Source organism: Myiozetetes cayanensis, unplaced genomic scaffold, assembly GCF_022539395.1.
Source record: "Myiozetetes cayanensis isolate MyiCay16 unplaced genomic scaffold, myiCay2020 scf17, whole genome shotgun sequence".
NCBI lineage: Eukaryota > Metazoa > Chordata > Aves > Passeriformes > Tyrannidae > Myiozetetes > Myiozetetes cayanensis.
Genome location: NW_026087378.1, coordinates 15,354,413 through 15,369,202, shown reverse-complemented (window position 1 = coordinate 15,369,202; position 14,790 = coordinate 15,354,413). Strand labels below are relative to the sequence as shown.

At 38.8% G+C, this 14,790-nt stretch overlaps 1 protein-coding gene across 3 annotated transcripts in view; it reads left to right on the top strand.

The window, feature by feature from the left end:
* The window catches only part of GABRB2 (gamma-aminobutyric acid type A receptor subunit beta2), a 123,770-nt gene that overhangs the window by 22,638 nt on the left and 86,342 nt on the right, over positions 1-14,790 (top strand). For all 3 annotated transcript variants that reach the window (XM_050312462.1, XM_050312460.1, XM_050312461.1), the window contains one exon: positions 14,303-14,523. In XM_050312462.1, coding sequence (XP_050168419.1) covers positions 14,303-14,523 — 221 coding nt within the window. The remainder of the gene's footprint in view (positions 1-14,302; positions 14,524-14,790) is intronic.

Here is a 14,790-nt window from a genome sequence, read left to right as displayed (position 1 = left end):
TGACAATTGCACTAAATGAAACAAATTATTGGAAGCAAGCGTATAAAAATCAACACTTTCATGAAGTTTTTCATGTATAACTCCTCTATCAGTCACTGAAGTCAATGTGATTATCACTAGCAAAGGCATTTGTCCTCCCAGTGATTGTCTCTATATGTGATTTGCTGTAAATATGCATGTGTTTCAAGCTCCCAAGTTTCAAGATATTTTCAGTTGGTAAAATGTGAAACAGATCTTTTGTTGTGCCTTTGTTCTCAAGTGCCTGGTGTCTGAGTTACAGGCGAGTTTAATGTTTTACTGTATTCAGCTGGACCACAGGGGAATCCTTGCTTTAATTAGTAAATTGCTTTTCGGTTATGTTTTTCCATAAAGTAATCATGGTTGAGTTTGCATTGCACTGCAGTGCTTATCCTCTCTGTCAAGTTTGTGTTGGGAAACCAGCTCTCCAGCTGTGAAGGAAGAACACCAGCCAGTTGGCAGTACTTCCTGAAATCTGAAGATGCTTATTCAGCACTGAAGTAACAGGCTGTGGTCTGATACACAGGCAGGTTCAGATTCTTCAGCTGAGAGCTCCTGATCTGTGGAACCCTGACAAGCCTGTTGGCCACATCTGCACTGCGAGCGTGCAGGTCACTGTGGGTGGCAGAGGAGGTGCTGTTGCCCCCTCACTTTTGTGCCAAGTACCAGCCAGTAGCACTGGGGAACCAGCCAGAAGCACCGGGCAGACCCTCTTCACCTGCACTCATTTGAGCAACGAGAGCCAAGAGACCTCTGCTGTCACTGGGACCTTGTCCCAGATGGCTCTGCACTCCCTGGTGGGTTTCCATTTTCATATGAAGAGCCTTTTGCAGTGTCATCAAATACTTCTTTCTTCAGCAGCATCATGCAGCAGTTGCCCTGCTTGCTCACGTTTCTCGGTGTGTTTTCAGGTGGCTGTTGATGAGCTGCCCTTTGGCTGCAGGAGTTCTGTCCACTGCTGTGGGATGGACTCACAAAGATCTGTGGGCAAGCACCAAGGCCCCAGCCAGCCCTGCCACCAGAGTTCTCTCTTCTTTTCACTAGACTGCCCTACAGGCCATCTCAAAATTACCATCCACCTAAAGAAAGTGGAAAACATTTCTGTAGATGCAACCAGTTCATGGACATGTGAATCCTCCCTCAAATCATCTGCTTGGCCCTTAGGCAAGGAAGAATTAAAGGTTTTTTTCAAGGAGTTGCTTGTTCATCTCAGTGTAGAAGTGTGAAAACCAAACATGTTTAAAGTGGTGATAAAGTCATGCTTCTGAGGCTGAACAAATCTGAATTATTACTGTTTTGAGGCCCCTCCTGTGCAGGAGTGATGCATGAACAACAAGTCAAAGGCAAGAGCAGTCTCCTTTCTTTAGCTACTGGAAATCGTTGAAATATGATGCCCACATGCCCTCCATTGCATCTTTTTCTTGGCATACAGCATATCTCATCCTGAAGGTTGGCAGGACACCTGCCCTTCATGCTGCTGGGGTAAAACACATCCAAATTTTTATGTGCTAATGAATGGTTATAAAGCCCAGTAGAAAAGTGTACCCCTCCTTTAAGAGAAATACCGTTCCATTTCTGCTTCTGGTTTTTCTACCAAACTGTACTGTAGGATAGGGCAAGTCTTAGTTTCTCTATTTACCAAATGGCTATAAAAATATATATTTAATATTATTTAAGACTTGGCTGAGGTTTCTGTGCTTGGATTAAAGGTTGCAAATGCTGCGGGGTTCTGTAGGGAGTCAAACACCATAAGCTCGGGGCAGCACGTCTGAGCCACTGTTGCTCTGTTGCAATAGCAGGTATCAGATCAAATGATTGAATCAACAGACCCTATTCAGTATAATAGAAATGTCATTTGTAGTAGAATTTTATCGTTGGATTTATGTTCCTGGTTTTGCAGATAAATGGCTTAGCTGTGCCTTCGCATTTAATAGCAGCAGGAGACCATTATTCTCTAACAATACACTATTTCATTGACATTATCTCTTTAGAAACACAGTATTGCAGAAAGAAGCTGTCTAGGTGTGTTTCCTTCTATACAGAAAACAAAATGTAAATATAAAATTTATGGTAGTTCATGCAGCTAATTTCAGTTGATCTGCTTTTTTTTTTCCTGCACTGAGATAGGTTTGTGAGCAGGGACAGTTCTTGGTGTTTCATAGTAGGAAACATTTAAGACCTGCTTGTGGTATGAATAAATGAAGAAGGGAACATTTTAATTTTTTAAATGATGCTTTTAGAGGGGTGGGGGTAAGAAAACCAGACAACTAATCTACTTTTTTAGAAGATGGATTATGATGTATGGTTTTCTGGGTTTGTTGGTACTTTTTTGTTGGTAGTGTTTCAGGGTTTTTTGGACTTCAGACTTGGTAACACCCAGAACTTGGCAGAACTGTCATTCCTCACTGCAGCAGGTCCTGAATTACGCCTCATGTTACATGACAGCAACATGCCACTTTCTGCAGACGTTTTCTTGCCTATTTCTTTCTTTCACCAAACTCCCAAGTAATCAGTGTAAAGTCATCTACTAAAAAAAAAGTCAGAGAATAAACTGCTCAGCCTGTTCCATGGCTGAAATCGTGTTTGTATCTGGAGATCCCTGTAGCATGACCTGTATTCTCAACCCCCCCAATTTGTGTTCATCTGTTCCTGTGCTTGCCTTGTTGCAATGTTTCTTCCTTGAATTTGCGAATGTATTGTTTACTTTTGTGGAACAAACATCGTTCATGTCCTGTTTCTGTCCTGTCCTGCCCAGATGTGGGGTATCCTTAGGTAGCTGCAGGTAACTTTTCTTGGTGTAAGAAAATGACATCTTTAAAGAACAGCAGTGCAGAACATAAGCTGGTAAGTCAGCAATGGACACTGAAATCTATATGGGAAAGATCTGAAGCTGTCTGTCAATTGGAGGCACCAGGGTGATTTCTGAATTAGTTGTGTCTGTATTTAAGCTTGTTGTTCGTGGGTAGCAGTGGCACCTGTTGCTTTTAGGGATGATGTGTGGTTCTTGTTCATCACACTCATAACAGGATGGGATTTGTTAGGTTTTTTAACTGCAATTTTGAAACTTGCTCTTTAAGATGCTTCAGATTATTGCTAGATCCCAGGTCTACTATGCTGAGATTGAACAGGTGGACATGAAGGAACCATATCAGTGTTTCAAAAATTACTTGAAGATGGAAAAAAATTTATCTAATAAGAAATCAAAAGTAAAAAATATCACCTGTTTTTGTCAAACATTTTGTGTGAAACATTGGTGTGAAGCTATCAGTTATTTCAGTGTTCAGTTTTTATCTATCAGTGAATGTATTACCAGTACTGGGGGATTTAAGTAGGGATATTTTTATAGATTTAACACTGTTTGATGTAAAAAGATGCAAAAAATTTGTTATTCTTTAAAGGAACAAGAGAACTCTCTTCTGCGACTGTTTCTAAATGTGAAATTTTGAATGTCATCTGCCACAGTTCTACACCATGGTAGGACCAAGAGGTACTGAAGTTCAATCTTTAGGATAACCAATCTCATACAAAAGAATACTGTAACAGGAATTGTCATTATTGACAATATAAAGTGCCCTTAAAACAACAAATTAATGACATTATTGTGATCTGTGACATTTCTAATAGGGTCTTGAGTTCCTGAGGTAGAAATTTAAGACACAAGTCACTGAAGTTCAGGAAACATGAGCCAGTTCTGCCCTTTTTCTTCCTTCTTAATTTATTTCCTTTTCTCTTTTTGATTAGGGATCACAATTTGGATAATTCACTGCTGATTGTGTGATGGCACATTGTCCTAAGCAGAACATTTTTCCATAAACATTTGTTTCATAAGTAATTTTAACTAATGTCAAATACTTATGAATCATCCTCTTATCACTTACAAAAAAGAACTTTTAGTCTTCCATCTGCTTCTCCTTAATTTTCAGCTTTATTACACATGCAATTACAATTTTCCTCTTCTAAATAATTCACTACACAGTTCATTTCCCACAGAAGGTAAATGAATAAAAATCTGTTTTCTTTAGCATTGGCCTGTCTGTTTTCTATGCCTGGCTGGCAGCCAGGAATATTAGATTTCAACATTCAGTTTTTAAAAGTGTGACTTTTAGTGTTAGTAATAGATAAATATGTATGGGGATTGTGAAAATTATCTAGTGGTAGGAATCTGAATCCTCTTTTAACCCCTTTTTTTCCCCTGTTCAATTCTAAGCAGAATGACCAATTATACTGAACTAAGGTGAATGCTAAATGTTGCTGTTGGGCTACAAATAAGCACTCCCTAATGAGGGAGGAGTTATGTCCTGATTTTAAAATTATTCTTGAAGGACAATCTACAGAATATATAAAGCACCCTGTAAGACTGCATAACAGATTAAAAATTCATTCTAAGTAACAGATATCCAGCTCATTGAGTTGGCAGTTGATGTATTGTTGTGTTCCAAAGCCATGAAAATCCATATATTGGATGCTAAAGTGTCATGATGTCCGTAAGAAAGGTAGTTAGTAATTTAGTATTTCTGCGTGGTTTATTGGAACTTCATTTGAATAGGAAGAGGAGGTTAAATCATAATTAAATCTATGTGATGTGATCACAGAAGTTGAGGTCTGTGGTGTGGAGTTGTATGTTTCTGATTAAGTGATTTTTACAATGAAGCATCATGATACAGCAGAGTGCAGAGAGAATTGTTTTTCTTGTTAAGCAAAAAATATATCAAGAAGTTTCTGGCAGTGTTTTTTTTCCTTTTTAATACCCTTATGTTTCTTTGACTCATATTAAAGGAATCACACTCATGTAAGGATTTACAACAAACCTCTACTAGGGAATAAAAGAGATATTTACTGTTTAATTAACTGTTTAATAGTTATTTTTCTTACACAGTATGACAGTAATATGAATAGTGAGTGAAATAAAGTTAGTAGAAATGGAACAGGGTACATAAAGGATTTTTTTTGCACCCAGCTCTAGAGAAATATGGGTCTAAATAAAATCTAGGAATCAAATAGATTCTTAAGAAGAATCCATGTGTAAATGGCTCATGTGTATCTCCAGTTCAGGGCAGCTCAGAATTGTCACTGTCTGGATTCATAGTCTGTAGAAATAATTATTTTTCAAAGCCTGATACTGAAGTATTGTTGTGATTTCACTGGGGGCAGGATTAGCAGGCTTAGGTGAAGTTTTGTGCCCGAAATCTCTGGGCCTTCATGAAAGTGCAAAAATTATCTCAGTATATGTGGAAACTTATTGGATTTGGTTGGTTGGTTTGTTTTTAAGACCCTTCTCAGTACTGATTTGGTAAAATGCTCTTTTGTAAAGCCCTGAAGGACATGCTTAGTTTTAAGCACTTAATATTTTCCTCAGGAGAGGTGTTTTCATGAAGCATTGACTATGGATTTGCTTTCTGTTTGTGCAGACTTTGCTATAATTAATTTTCAATATTTTTTCTTATTTAATTCTCACAGACTGAGAACATCTCCAGTTGTAAATATTCCTTGCTGAATAGCTCAAACAAGCAGATACCAAATTGATGTTTCAGAAGTTCCTAAATCAGCGTGTGAGAGCGCAGGCTCTGTAAGTGTAACTCGTTAATTGGGAGCTGCTGCAGTGAATCATCTTGTGCCGCAGGGCACTTGAGGTCTGGCTCGACTTTTGAATACTGAGATGAGGAGATAATTTAAGAGGAGGTACTTAATTGTAATATTTGGTGACATTAATAGCAAGTTGTCTGATACAAGATATGAAATAATTAATTTAGGGCGTTCTTGTCTCGAAATGTTCACGGAACAGCCCAGGTTGGAAGGGATCTTGAAAGATCACATGTACTTGCTTATGTCCCCTGTTCTTCTCCCTCCATCCTCATTGAGGAAAAAAAACCCTCAAAATTTGGCACTAGTTTTCTAGACAAAACCACGAGTTGCAATGTGAGTCTGCGTGTCTGGGCTACCAGGCAGTGTTTGCATTACCAGTGCTACTGCGACACCCCCCAAACATCCATCATGTTCCATAGAAAGAGCTTTGCTACAGCTGTTGAGGAAATGTTATGTCAAGTAACAAAGCAAAAAGCAAACAATAAAGAATTTGCATTAGAATTATGAATCAAAACTTCCAGTTGTATGCAAGTGGTAAGGGACAATAAAGAAGCTACTTTGAGTAGAATCAATGAAGACATTTTCAGGAGGAGTGTGTAAGTGGTGGTTCTGTAATGCTGTTTGGAAGGTTTTTGGTCAGCATATTAGTAGATTAGCTTAGGTACTTGGATGGTAATGCCATGAGAAAATATCAATCCCTGTTTATAACAGCAAGATCTCCTAAATAGGGTTTTCAAAATCCTCTGCATGTTTATGATTCTAAAGTGGTCTTTGAAAACAAGGTATATTCTCATAATGGTTTTTATATTTTAAGTCAAAACAAAAAAAAACCCTTTATAAAACAGTAGCCATCATGGTGATGTGAGACACATCTATATATCCTGTCTGTACTTAAATAGATTTCTAGACATTTTGAAAGAAGGGCTATTTTTATGAGGATATAATATCAGTACTTTTCACTACTATAATGCCCTTTTTAAGATCCACAAACTGTAACTAATGAACTGCATATGTTATTTATAACTGTTATCCTGGGAAAACGCTATATACGACTATGGGTAGAACCCCCATGTACCAGTCTCATTTGCCAGTCAAACTTTGAGATAAATTTATACCTGAAGTTTAAATATTTTCACTGTGACTTTCTGGAAAAAAAATGATGATCGGAATTCAAGAATAGTGTTGAAAAGCAAAGCTCTGCAGGAACAAATCTGTAGTGTGTAATACTGAGTGTTTGGGGCTTGCTTTCTTGCTCATTTAATGGGTGGGAGGAAAATGAGGAAGAGAGTGAAATCACTGATACTTTGGTGATAAGTGCATTACTAAAGATTTCACCTTTTCAAATTGGACATTCTTACAAGGAAGATTTTAGAGAACTTCTGCTTCATTTGGTCATGGTGGAGAATCATGTCAAAGAAGAGTTTCTTTTAAAAATGTGCTAAATTTTAACTAGTGTGTAGCAACATAAAAATATATTCTAAAGCACTGTTGTGACTCTTGAGATGGAACTGTGCTGTTATTTTTAAAGCATAGATGTGTCATCAATCAACCCAGTGAACTGATATATGAGTGTGTTTCATGCATGAATTAACCAGCTCCTGGCCAGGAGGTTTCCCACCGATGTGCTTTGCTGGCCAGCTGACAAGGGAGTGTGCTCAGGCAGAAATACTGCAGCAAGCACATGAGCTCACGACTAGAAATACAGGAGCTCCTGGAGACTTTGCTTGTCTAACACCTTCTAAAGCCATGCACTTTTTGCTGTGGCTTTGCACTTATTTGCTGTGGTCTAATGTGAGAGAAAAACAAAGCACTGCAGCTAATGTCTTTTTGAACTTGTTATTACTGAAATATTTTAACAAAGTCTTCATGGTGAAGGTACAAAATGAGTTCAGAAATCCAGTGTTACAAGTTCATCAAGACTGATGAAGCTGCCAGGAGATGGGTCATTATTTTCAGGACAATCTCAGTGGAGTCATCACAGAGCATTTTGATTATTTTTGTGTCTTTCTGTGTGTGCTTGAATGGTTCAAAATGGAGATGGTTAGTAATGTATACATGTATATACACTTAGTATGAATTATGGAACTGTATAACTGCCTGGGTACTGTCTATCTCTGTGGAATTCAGTGTGTGATACAGCTGTGTTTGTTCAGTGCAGTGGTAGTTCATCTGCTGAGGGAGAACAGTGAACTTACCTGTGAGCATCAGTGACCAAGAGCTAACTATGAGTTATTCTAGTCTGGTTTTAGATTTTGAAAAAGGACAGGACACAAACACAAGTTAAAGAAGGAACTGGTTTTATTATGGAAACACAAACATTTTGCTGAAAAAATGCACCTTTTTTTTTTTTAATTTTGGGGAAAAAAACATAATCAAATAAAGAGGTAATTTGATATGGTTTTAATTGCAAAGCATCTTATGGACCAGTCTACACTGATTTTCTAAAGCTTGCTGTGTGAGGGCTTATTCTTGGTGCTGTCCAGCCCAAACTTGAACTTCTTAAGAATTAGTTTCAAATCACCAATTTTCATTTGTGTCCAGTTTTCCAGCAGTAGGACTGCAAATATGTTTGACATCTCCGACTATAGTAGGGAAAGGGAAACAATAGCTCTTTCGTAAACTTAGAGCTGGAAACCCTTTTGCCAAGTCATCTTATGAATAAAAACGTGTTTTGTGTAAGTTTTGAAAAATGTTTGACAATTCTGTCTCCTGCAAATTTAGTGTTGGTTTCTGATCCATGGATGAGTTTATTTTCCACATCTTGATCAAATTTCTGAAAGAATTCTTAATCTAAGAATTGAGAGGGATAAAGTGGGAATGTATTCTTGAAACTTCTTTCTAACAGAGCATATTGACTAATTTTGATTGTTTCCAAAAACATAAAGCTATGAGAATAATAATGCAGTTCCACATGTCAAAAAAGCAGCAAATGCATTGCCTTCTGTTACCTGTGCAAAGTGACTGCTGCTCTCGTAAACTCCTAATCTTCCATCGGACGTGAGGAAAAAGCAAAACCCTGTTCTCAGTTACTCCTGAAGGACAGTGATAGTGTGCGATGGCTCTAAAAATCAGACAATGGGGATTTTAAATCAAACTGGAATTAAGTTGCAGTCAGAGCTAGGTCAGGGTGACCATCCTGATTTTTTCCTTTTTGAAGCATAGGGAACTTCTTTCTAAATGCAAGTAGCAATTTTATTGCTAACAGTATCGTTCTATTGCATATAGAAAGAAAGGAAATTCTTCACTATTCAAGGTCTTCAAGAGCAGGTTGGATAAAGCCCTGAGCAACTCGGTATGAAGTTGATCTTGCTTTGTGTCAGGTTCGACTAGAGATATTCTAAATCCTTTTCTAGCCTGAGTTTTTCTGGGGAAATATTGGTACAGCATTGTCCCTGCAAATCTCTCCCATATTAACCTCCTATTGATTTCTTGTAGATGAAACATGCAGGTTGATTGTGGAGGAGGAGGGATATTTTGTTATTGAGGATATTGCATCTTTTCTTTGCTATCAAGTTTTCTGTATCTGTCAAGGAAAATAGACCTTTGTAATAGAGGCACTTGTAATGGAAATCCTCCCTGTAAGGTAGTCCACTAGGTGCAATGACTATTAAACATGCAATATTTTTCCACCTGTTTTTTATTTTTTGAGGTTTTTTTTTCCTGGAACATAATAATATTAATTTTTATTTCATCTGAGTACATCACTTATTCTCTTGTGTCTCAGCTAAGTATATTCTCTTTGCTGAAGTGTTTGGCTGTCATGCAAATTGGACATTCTTACCATTTTCCACAGGCTTACCATCACTATGAAGGAATTATATGTATTTATTTTAAATTGTCCTTTACTTCGGTGCTGACAGTTCTCCACAGTGCCTGACATTTTTGAGAGGAAACAGCCTCTCACATCTTGAGTTATGGGGAGACCACTTAAAATACAGGAAAAGGCCTGTGTGACATGACACTATTGCTTTTCTTCATCCTCACACTCTTCACTGTTCAAACGTTGTGAAATCTGTCCATAAGGTTACAGTATGCAATAGATTATTGGCTGAGGAAGGCAGCTAAATCAAGGTGTTTTGTCTATTCCTGGAAGATTTCTATGTACAGGGCAGAGGCCCATTAGTCTGAGCACAGCTGTAGCCTCTGGGTATCACCCCATGATCTATAAACGCTTCTGGGGGAGATTTGTGCTCTCCAGAGTACATTGCTGCTTTCAAGGCATCAGGTTGTTACTAACACTGGATTAACGAACCGTTTTAGAGCTGCTTGGAACTGGCAGAGCAGAGATGCAGTGTTGTGGAATCTGGGGTGACTGTTTAACAGGAGAGAACTGCTGCTGGTGCTCCACGAGGCACTGGAGAATGGCCTGAGAAACAACTGGCACAGCACCTTTTTTGGTTTTGTTTTTGGGTTTTTTTTTGGCTTAAGAAAACTTATTTGAGAGCATCAGTGCAATGTGGGAGTATAAGTAAGAACGCCAGTGTTTGGATTGGATGCTTTTCTGCACAGTATCTTCCCTTACATCACTGAAATTGATGGTCATTCACTGATGCCTTGGCTATCTGCAACAATTCTATTTATCTAAATTTAAGTTTAAATATCCCAGTTTATTTACATTTCCAGCAGCTAAAAGTGTTTGCAGGCAACCACCATACAGTTAACATTCAGATAAAACTTACTCTTAAATATGGTGATACTAATGAAACTGCTGGATACTTTTTTATTCATATGAGAAATTATGCATTAGATTAACTTGGTCTCATATTTGCTGCTCTTCTGTTTGTTGTGTGAAGTAAAGAAGATGAAAACTGGGGAGATGAATTTTACCTGTTGAGGAAAAGAGGAGAGATCTTTTCTTGGATCAGGATAGAATAGGAGTAATGATCCATTTTCTACTGCCTAAAATTTACTCTGGACAGAATAGAAAAGTTTATTAAATTTAAATCTAGGTGAACAATGGAGCAATAAGGAAAGCGATAAAATTATTTGTGTATTTCCAGAAAAAGTAGTGTTTGCTGATTTAAATTCTAGATTTGCTCTCAGCTTTGTCAATACTAATACAGTTGTGACAACACTTCAAGCTTCGTGTGGCCAGGGCAGCTGAGGGACCTCTTTATTTCTCTGGGTACAACGTGTCTCTGCCTGTATTGGAAGCAGGCTGTACCTTTGTAGTTTATGTCTGTAATGTGTACACAGACACATCATCAGGAGGTTTGGGTTTGTATTCCTTTCAGCTCATTGTAATTACTTCCTTGTGTTAGGCTTTTAAGATGAGTTTGCTCCTGTTTCATCTTCAGACTTACGCTAAGTTTCTAACAATCCCGTCCTGTGAATTTAATAGGATGCTAAAACCTTAAAAAATTAAGATCGTTCTTTACTTCTATTCCTCTGCTTCTTTTGTGTGCCTGCTTTCCTAAAGAGACAAGGTATCTGCATGTTTGTTTCAATGCTTATCCTTAGAAGAGAGGGGAACTCCCATATAAAATGTGAGTTTAATAGCCTTTTTTTTGGTAGCATTTCTGTTAGACAAGCATGTTATCAATCTCAAAAATAAAGAGTCTTGGAATACTTTTGGGACATTTTGTACCTGCACATCGTCTTCTGAATTACTCATTCATTCGGGATTTTGAAAACAGATGCCTCTCCTTTCTAAGGAATGAATTGCAGTTAGTATGACAGGTTTTCTTTCTTTCCTAACCTATCACTTACACCTTGAAATATGCAGCTTGAACCTGTTTGGGTTTGTTTTAAGTTATCATTAAAAGTAAACATTTAAATTTGAAAGGTTTTGAGGGTTTTATAAGAATTTATTTAAGGTGTTCTGTTTTGACCATCAGAAACTCCAGTCACATCTGAAACTAGGGCCAACAGATGATGGATAATTTTTAGTTGGAACACCAGCTCTTTCTGGAACACAGTGTGTTTGATTTTGAACTCCAGCCTGGTGACTTGGCTTTCCTTTGAGCTATGCCAGTGCTCCAAATTTACTCTTTTATGTAATTCCTTTCTATGCACTGAACCATGCATGTTTAGTTTGCTTCCTCCTCTTCTTTTCCTTTTACTGAGGTGTAAAGAGGGAAGCATGTTCTATATATATGCTATATATTAATACATGTGGGTTATTCCTTAGCATAGGAATAAAGTACAGCAGTCCAGGCATAATAGGGGAACAATTGCTACAGCTCATCTACTTTGTCTTAATGTATTAGCATAATAAAGAGTAATATGTTTTTTTACTGGCAGTATATTACTGAAGCTTTTCTGATATCTGGGTATGAATCAAATACTGCAAAACAGTGATGAAGCAGAACAGCAAAACCCTTTGGATGTAGGTGGAATGTTCCTGCAAGCAGAATCTCATCCTGATCCTGGGGAGATGGGAAGGGGAAGAGATCTCAGATCATTAAAACTGACCAGAGTATAGAATGGTTGAATATATTTGGTAGTAAAACTATTGGGAAGACTTATTTGGAGTTTACCTCCTGGTAACAGCACAGTAGTCCCTGTCTGTGCCCCCTGGCAGACAGGAGCAGGTGCCATGCACAGGGGGGTACACGCTCCATCAGCACATGAAGGTGATTGACCTTCAACCATTGCAAGCAGGAGGATTGAAGGGACAGCATTGCCGCCCATGCTTTGTGTTGATAAGGAAAATATACCATAACTATTCACAGCAGAACATGTAGTTCTCCCTGCTTCTGTGAAAATGTAAGAGGCATTTTGAAGGCCATGTACATGGGCTCTTCTGGGGAAAGATGCTTCAAAAAATAAGAGTGTTTCCACCACTGCAATGCACATTTCTGTTAAAACCCAGTTTATACTGATTCATCTGAGTGCACACTGTTCTGCAGAACAGGCAGGGTCAATTAGTTTCAAGGTGCTGTGTCACTGCTTAGAGAACTCTGCTGGAATACCAGAGTTCTCACAGGCCTCCCTAGTGCATGTTTTCAAGGGTGGAGCGTGTACATTTTAAAGTGAATAATTACAGCAACCTCATTTATGCATTAAAAGTTAAATTAGTAAAGAAAGGAAAAATAATTCTCTGGGTACTCAGACACTGGTATGAAGGTTATTTCTGATTTTGATGAGTTTTTTTCAATTTGCCCTTGAGACTGGCTTGAATTCACTTCTCTTCACTGGCAGGCTTCATGGATGTGCAGTGGTTAGGACTGATTGCCCTGGATGCTCTAAAATCAGTGCAGAGATGTGTCTCCAGAGCCTGAAGTTAAGTAGGATGAATCCCACCTTTCTGCATAGTAGTGGAAGAAAGTTAATGTGTCTGTCCAAGGCAGGAACACCTTCCACTAGCCCAGGTTGCTCCAAGCCCAGTCCAGCCTGGCTTGGATGCTTCCAGGGATGGGGCAGCCACAGCTTCTCTGGGCAACCTGTGCCAGGATCTCCCCACCCTCAGAGGGGAGAATTGCTTCCCAACATCCCATCTATTCCTGCCCTCTGGCAGTGGGAAGCCATTCCCTGTGTCCTGTCCCTCCATCCCTTGTCCCCAGTCCCTCTCCAGCTCTCCTGGAGCCCCTTTAGGCCCTGGAAGGGGCTCTCAGGTCTCCCTGGAGCCTTCTCTTCTCCAGGCTGAACACCTGCAGCTCTTCCCAGAGCAGAGGGATCTCTGATCATCTTCATGGCCTCCTCTGGACTCGCTCCAACAGGTTCATGGCCTTGTCTTGGGGATCCCAGATCTGGCTGCAGCACTCCAGGTGGGGGTCTCAGGAGAACGGAGCAGAGACGAAGAATTCCCGCCGGGTTTGCTGGCAACACTTTGGTGTAGGACACAGTTGGCTTTCTGGGCTGTGAGCGCACTTTGCTGGGTCATGTTGGGTTTCTCATCCCCCAACATCCCCAAGTCTTTTTTCCTCGGGACATCTCTTGATATACTTTGTGTGTTATTTGTGGAAGTTTTTTTAGTATAGGCTAATATATAATGAATATTCTCCTTCTGTATAAAAGTTTCTACAAAGATTGCAACCTTTGTAAGTTTATAGATCTTTAAAACACCAAAAGGTCAAAGCATCTTGGAAACAGTGTCCAGCAGTGGCCTGCATCAACACCATGCCAGTCTTATGATCCTGTGAATATTCACCCGCATGCTAATTGTGCTCTCGGAATTTTTCAGTGAAGTAACCAGAGTTACTTCATCTGTAAAATTGAGTGGAAGACTGAGAGTCTTTAGCACAGGAACTGCAGAGGCTTCCCATTGGTTTCAGTGCCCAGGGGAAAGTTAACAGACTTTGAAGAGCTTTTAATTTAGAGAAGTATTTGGGTGGTAAGTGCAACTTCAGAGATAGAAGGCCTGATCCAAAGCTCCTGAATACAGTGGAAGCCTTGAGGTGAAATTTGGATCTGTGAATGTTCCTGTTTCCTAGAACTCCCAGGCTTGTAAAGTGCTACAGAGATTGCAGACTGTTAAATTCTACATTTTTTTCCGTTTTATTTTTAAATATTGAAGTGAGACTTCCAAGTCATTCATAACATGTGAATTCCCTATTGTCTCTGTACTCTCCTTGCTGTTATGGAGTATATACAAGATGTTCAGTACTGTAAAAATAAATAAACCTACTTATGGAAATTCTGAACAGAAGTGTTTGCCTTTAAGAACAGTTCCAGTGAATACATGTGTACTTGCATTGTCAGTTCTGCATATGTGTGCCATCTATTTCAATACAATTTTTGTTTGTTTTTATAATCCCAGGACTATACCTTGACAATGTACTTTCAGCAAGCGTGGAGGGATAAGAGGCTGTCCTACAATGTGATCCCTCTAAACCTTACTCTGGACAACAGAGTAGCTGACCAGCTGTGGGTGCCAGACACCTATTTCCTGAATGACAAGAAGTCCTTTGTCCATGGGGTCACAGTGAAGAACAGGATGATTCGTTTGCATCCAGATGGAACAGTCCTTTATGGACTCAGGTCAGTATGAACCATTTCTAACTTTTCTGTCTCTTAATTTAAAACCATGATTAAAAGCCTAAAAATAAACCCCATTCCTTGCCTTTCTTAATGCTGTTCTTTTTATTGCTGTATTCTATATTGCAGAAAAAAAAATTAAATTAAGTATTCTAAGGACAGATACATTTTTTTTTCCAGTACAATTATGGAGATAAAATGCCATTTTTAGTACAGTTCAGACACTTGTATTAAGAACAGATAAGACTGTAAATATCATTTGAAATATTC